The sequence below is a fragment of the Neopelma chrysocephalum genome, unplaced genomic scaffold, assembly GCF_003984885.1.
Source record: "Neopelma chrysocephalum unplaced genomic scaffold, ASM398488v2 Primary Assembly neopelma1_96780, whole genome shotgun sequence".
Taxonomy (NCBI): Eukaryota; Metazoa; Chordata; class Aves; order Passeriformes; family Pipridae; genus Neopelma; species Neopelma chrysocephalum.
In genome coordinates this window covers 724-6,984 of record NW_020925424.1, presented here as the reverse complement: position 1 = coordinate 6,984, position 6,261 = coordinate 724, and the positions used below count along the sequence as shown (strand labels likewise).

At 56.5% G+C, this 6,261-nt stretch overlaps 2 protein-coding genes across 2 annotated transcripts; both read right to left on the bottom strand.

The window, feature by feature from the left end:
- Nucleotides 1-1,285: 1,285 nt before the first annotated feature.
- On the bottom strand, nt 1,286-3,405 carry LOC113981837 (avidin-like). Its single transcript, XM_027709466.1, has 4 exons — nt 3,190-3,405; nt 2,190-2,382; nt 1,631-1,769; nt 1,286-1,561 (listed from the first exon to the last, which is right to left on the bottom strand). The coding sequence occupies exons 1-4, from the start codon at nt 3,403-3,405 to the stop codon at nt 1,528-1,530; spliced, it is 582 nt and encodes a 193-aa protein (XP_027565267.1). The 3' UTR covers nt 1,286-1,527.
- A 951-nt stretch (nt 3,406-4,356) lies between these two features.
- LOC113981858 (avidin-like) lies at nt 4,357-5,865 on the bottom strand. The gene is made up of 4 exons (XM_027709513.1): nt 5,716-5,865; nt 5,408-5,618; nt 4,859-4,979; nt 4,357-4,533 (listed from the first exon to the last, which is right to left on the bottom strand). The coding sequence occupies exons 1-4, from the start codon at nt 5,785-5,787 to the stop codon at nt 4,488-4,490; spliced, it is 450 nt and encodes a 149-aa protein (XP_027565314.1). The 5' UTR covers nt 5,788-5,865; the 3' UTR covers nt 4,357-4,487.
- Nucleotides 5,866-6,261: the final 396 nt, after the last annotated feature.

The following is a 6,261-nucleotide window of genomic DNA, read 5'->3' as shown; positions in this document are numbered from 1 at the left end:
ATGAGGGTGCAAGGGTGAGGATGAGGGTGCAAGGGTGAGGATGAGGGCACAAAGACAAGGATGCAAGGGTGAGGATGAGGATGCAGGGTTGGCTTTTGACCAAAAGCTGGACCACCAGGCACATCAACCAGTTGTACTCAGTATAAGCAACCCTTGGATAGTCTGTGCACTCTTTGGGAGCTGGTGTGGTGCTAAGAGCAGCTCAAGATACCAGCAGGGAATGAGGGAGAGGAGCAGAGGCTGAGGAAGATGGGGAAGGGCAGGCACACTGTGAGAGGAAGAGAATGACCAACAGGCCCTGGCACTTGCTCGGGGCTCTGTGTGCTTTCTGCCCCAAAATCCCTGCCCCATCAGGCAATTGCTTCCCTCAGCCATCCTGCAGTCCAAGGCAGGCTCTGCACCTCTCCCTGCCCACACAGCTTCTCCCTGTGAGGCTCAGGAGCAGGAGCTGGAGCTGCACAGTACAGATTATGTAACTAACGAAACTTCATGAGTTGCTGAAATGATGGATTAGTGAGTTCCAGTCTTAGTCATATCAGTGCAAAGGGCCCCTGTTTGGTTTGTTTCCATTCCTAATTAGCTCATAAAATAAAGTTTAAGGTACAGATGTGAATTTGAACATCATAAAAGATCTGTACCCTGTTCCACCCTCTCACTAGTCAGGGGACAGGCAATTGTTGGGAAATACATGCAGAGCTGTGCACATAGACCATGGACCCCTTCAGTAGCTGGCTTTAGCCACCCAGTGTACCCAGCAGCTTCCCCTGGAGCTCCAGGTCCCTCTCATGCTCCCTCCAGTATCCAGCATGGGTTTTGGACCACACCAACATCCCACATTGCAATCTCTGGAGCCTGGCACCCAGCTCTCCCTTACATGTGCACGCAGCACCAAGCCCACCATCCACAGCAGGAGTTGGAAATGGAGGCAGAGACACAGGATGAGGCCAAGTGACAGCAGTGGCTTGCCAGCATGCAGCCTTCACCCTGATCCCTGGCTGTGGGGTATCCTGCTGCTCCATGCTGGGGATGCTGCCTGGGGCCACCCACCACAAGGCCCCCGTGAATGTCCCAAATATGCATGGGCAAGAAGGCATCTGCTGAGGCCTGAAGCCGTGGTCAGGAAGCAGAATTACCCAGCACCTGTACTTCTGCTGTCCCCCAGCCCCATTCCTCCCAGCCCCTCCAAAACACTTCCCTCTGCTCCCCCAGTCACCACCCGTCCCCCACCTTGCTCTGCCCATGTCCACAGAGTGGCTGCTTGCATCCCAGGGACACATGGGGCACGGCTCTCTGCCAGCTGGAGAAGGCTTTATTTGGCTCCATGTGTGGGAGCAGCAAGCTTTGGGAAGGGGGAGTCCCAGCAGCACGTTGCTGGGAGGCACTGGGAAGAAGCAGGGCAAGGTGAGGGTGTGTTTCCCACCCAGGATGCTGGGAGCAGGCAGGAGCCCAGCCTGAGACTGCTACAGTGGAGAGCCTTGGGGATGCAGAAGCACAGCAGGCTGCAGGCAGCTCTGGGCCCTTTTCCCATCACTTGATGCGGGTGAAGATGGAGGTGCCAAGCCTGCAAGGAAGATGTGTCAGGAGGAGGGGAGTGAGGGCTGTGGGTTGGGAGGGCCAGGACAGGGCTCACCTGGTGGCTTTCCAGGTGTCCCTGTGGGATGGGACCTCTTCCCACAGGAGCCATGTGGTTTCCAGTCTCTCCTTGCCACGGCGATCCACAAAGCACTGGCCTACAAAGGCTGTGGTGGAGTCTGGCAGGGTTTGAGAGAGGCAGAGGGGGCTGAGAGCTTGCACCTCAAGACAGAGACACCTGGGCCACCTGATGTTGGCAGACAGACAGACAGACAGACATAGAGACAAATACCACGCAGCACATTCCCTGGACAGAGAGATGGACCTGCCTGCCAGATTGGCCAGATGGGCTGGCTCCACATCACCCGGACAGACAGATGGGCACCAACCCTGCCATGTCCCTCAGACAGACAGATGGACACCCCTGCCACCTTTCCCAGACAGACAGCCCCTCAACCCAGCCCAGACAGGCACCTCTCCCATCACCACGTCCCAGGGCAGAAGCAAGTGTGTGTGGCCAGTCTTTGCCCACAGGCAGAGTTCCTCTGGACATTCTGGGTGCTGGGGGGGACCAGCTGGAGGACTCCCCACTCCCAGCACGGGCAGGGGATCGCCTTCGGTGAAGCCGAAGGTGGGGTGTCTCTTGGCACCGGGGTGCTGCTGGGCCCCTTGCAGGGGTGAGCCCAGGATCTGCTTGTTGGTGGCTGTCACAGCAGTGTGGTAGAAGCCCGAGAAGGGGCCGGCTGTGTTCAGGGCCAAGAGGGTCATGTTGGAGCCCAGCTGGTTCCTCCACAGGCCCTGCAGGTCGCACTGGGGACCGGGAGTTGTGTGGGTGCCTCAGGCACTGCTGAGCCACGGTCCCCCCTGCAGCCTCACTGAGCAGTGGGATGTGTGTCCCATGGCATGGCCCCTGCATGTGGCAGCTGGGAATGATGGCATGGGCACCAGCTGGGACAGCAATTCCCTCTCCCTGGGCAGGGCAGGGGAGAGCTGGGGGTGCTGGGTACTGCCCTATCCCAGGGGCAGGTGACCAACAGTGCCTACAAGGACAGCACCATCAGAGCTGGCAGCCCCCTTGGTCACACATGCTGCACTGTGGCATGGCATGGCATGGCATGGCATGGTGTGAGAGATGGCATAGGATGGCACATCAGGGTACATCAAGGCTGCATCAGAGCATTCAGCCCCTCAGGCAGAAATAACATAAACAGTGTGAGCTGGGGTGGCCCAGGACAGCACTGCATGGCACAGTGCAAACATGTAAACCCCCCTCCCCCAAGCCCTGCACACTCTGCCCCAGGGCAGGCAGAGCATGGCACAGGACAGCATGGCAGAAGAGACTGTGGCACAGCACAGGGCAGCACAGCACAGCACGGCACAACATGGCACCAGAAAGCACAGCAAGAGCAGGCAGCCTCCTTGGCAGCTTACCTTGCACCCCAGGATGGCACAGCCTGGCACAGCAACAGCAGGCAGCCCTGTGCCTGCTCACAGTGCACCACAGGGATGGTGGTGCACAGCATGGCACAGCCAGGGAGTCCAACCTCATCCAGCCACCCTCGTCCCCGGGATAGCACAGCACAGCACGGCCAGACTCTGCCCCAGGGCTGCCCTTACCTTCCTGGCTGCAGCCTGGTGGGGGACAAGCAGGGCCAGGGTGAGCAGCAGCAGCAGCCCAGGGTCCCCGTGGTGTTGTTGGTGGTGGCTCTGCCTGTGCTGCTGCCCCGCGCCCGCTCGGCCCCTTTCATAGCAGGGGGGCTGTGGGTGGGCAGCGGCCGCCCCTGCCGGGCCTCCTGCCACAGGACACCCGGTGGGAGATTGGCCACCGGCCATTGCACCAGCTGAGCGGGGTCTGGCTGCCCTGGGCCTGAGAGGGTCCTGAGGACCATGGGGGGGTGGCAGGGCTGTAGAAGAGGATCCTGGAGGGTCACAGCAGGGGACACACATTGGGCCTCAGGTATGGTGGCAGAAGGGACTGTGTGATGCCATGGGGGGATGGGGGAATGGCCATGCTGAGCCATGGAATTGTCGTCCAGAATAATTGGATTTGTTCCCTGATGTGCAACAAGCCAAGAATTACACACTTGACAGTGACCCTGATAATTTATCTCAGAGTTGCACAAGCCTGGGTGTTCAGGAGTATTCCACAAATCAAGCACATCAGCTCTCAGCACTTTTACCTGTTTATACATTTTAGCAAACTAGGGCATTAATGTTCTTTGGCTACAAAGTTCTTCCATTAATTATTAATCTATCTGCTATTCATTAGTGATTCTCTGATTTCTCATGCTAAGTAGTCTCCAGGCTCACTCTTTCTCTTCTTTTAAGTCAGTGGGTTTCCAGACTCAGTGGGCAATAAGTCTGTGGTCACAATCTCCCCCTGCCGGAATTATTTTCTACCCAGTCGGAGCTGGTTCAGCACAGTTGCTGACTTATCCCTATCAGTTTCTTCCTTGTCTTGGGGGTTCTGCCAAATGTCCTTGTGGCCCCGAAATGCTGGATTCTTTTTGTTCACTAGCAGTGGCACATCCTTCTTCCCAAGATTTGTTGACCTCCCCCTAGGTCTGAGGTCATGGAAGCATGTTCAGCCCTAAACCATAACGAGGCAATTCTACCAAGAAGTAATTTGTATTTCTAACACCCAGATGTCACTTAGAGCTTGTTAGCTGCTATCTGTTTCATGGATGAAATCTCCCTTTTTGTTGATCAGGCTTGAAAACATACAAAGATCAAACATCAAAGAACATCCTTTCTTAAGAATGTTTTTTTACATATTCCACATTTTTCAACATCATGACAGGAGACAGTGGGGGTTTGCAACAAAGCTTTATTGGGAGAAAGAAGTGGTGGGGCAGGAGTGGGGGCTTCCCCCCCCCAGTGTTGCTGCTGGCCTGGGAATGCCCCTGCTGCCCTTGTCACTCCCTCTGCGACTGCACACGGGTGAAGATGTTGGTGCCGACCCTGCAGGGACACAGAAGAAGATGTGAGGGTGGGAAATGACAATGTCCAAATGCCCACCCAGCCCTGTATTCTCCCATAGCATTTTCACCTTAGTGGGCCTGCAGAGGGTGTTATTTTTACATGCTTTTACCCACAAAGCAAGCAATAGAGTGAACCTTGCCATCGAAGTTTGCTGAGTCACGCTTTTGCAAACTGATATTAAACCTGCTTTTGCCAACACCTTTGACAGTGACGGTGGAAGCAACACAAACCACTCATTTGTAACAGCTCCAACCCCCCCAGGGATGCACAGGGGGCCTGTGCAGGGCAGGGACAGGGAGCTCACATGGTGGCTTTCCAGTCATCTTCAATGTCATCCACGTGTGACCGCAGAAGCCACATGGTCCTCAAAGTCTCATTTCCATCCTTGTCCACAAAGCATTGTCCCGTGAAAACGGTGATTGTGTCTGCAGCGACAGGACAGGAGGGGGAGTGGAGCATGGCCAGGGTGGCAGGTCAGTGCCTGCCCCAGCACATGGGACAGTAGAGCCCTGCTGTCCCTGGTCCCTGGGACATTGGGGATGTGGAAAGCAGGCAGGAGGGTTCAGAGGGCTGGGGGTGTTGCATGGAAATGGGCAGACAGCTGTGGGCTTCAGCTCCTGTTGCATCTCCTGCACACTGGGACTGGGAGGTGACAGCAGCCAAGGAGCTCCAGGGACAAGGCTGGGGGAGCATCAGGGGCACCAGAGGGGATGAGAGAGTACTGGGACAGTGCAGGGGAAGGCAGAGAATCAGCAAGGACGTTGCAGGAAAGGGCAGAAGAGCTTCAAGGGCATCACAGCAGAGAGGGCAGAGCAGGTCTGGAGACACACCAGGGAGGCTGGGAAAGAAGTACCTGAAAAGCTCCAGTTGACAGTGAAGCCAAAGGTGGGCTGACCCTTGTGGTTTCTGCGTTGCAGAGACCCTTGTAGTGGTGACACCTTGATCTCGTTCGTGGTGGCTGACACAGCCGTGAGGTAGGAGCCAGAGAAGACACCGTCTCCATTCACAGCCAAGATTTTCATGGTGGAGCCCAGGTCATTGACCCAGTGCCCGATCAGGTTGCACTGCAGCAGAGGGGACTCAGTACTGGTGCCACAGCACAGCCTGCAGCCCTTGCCCACCCTGCCCATCCTGCCCTCTGCATCCCAGACCTGATCTTACCTTTTTTGGAGGGAGGCTGTGAGCCCCCAGGGCCAGGATGAGCAGCAGGAGATATGGAGTTACTTGCACCATCTCTGCAGCAGGCAGACAGCTGATGTACCTGGGGATGTGCTCCTTGCAGGACTCTGCCAATGCTCCTGCTCCTTCTCCTTTTTATTGCTGCCAGGGCTGTGGGTGGCAGCTCTGGCCAGGGCATTGTGCAATCCGGGTGTTTCCAAAGTCTTGGTTCCCAGCCATATGAGGGGGTAATTGCAGCAGACATTCCCAGAAAAGACTGCTGGAAATGCCCCTCCTTGCTTCCCCTGCACCTCGCAGATCAAATCTGGCTTCTGCCAGGACTGTCAGCAATGGTGAGATGGGAAAACACCTCTCTGGAGCTGTTGTCCATTCTGCCACCTATTTGCCACGTCACTGCTGTGCCCAGGAGTGCCAGGGAGCCTTAAAGCCAGTGCACCTCAGGACTGGCCACAGCACACAGCTCACCCTGCTCGTCCTCACCAGACATGATCATGCAAACCCACCCAGCATCCGGATGCCCTCGGGACA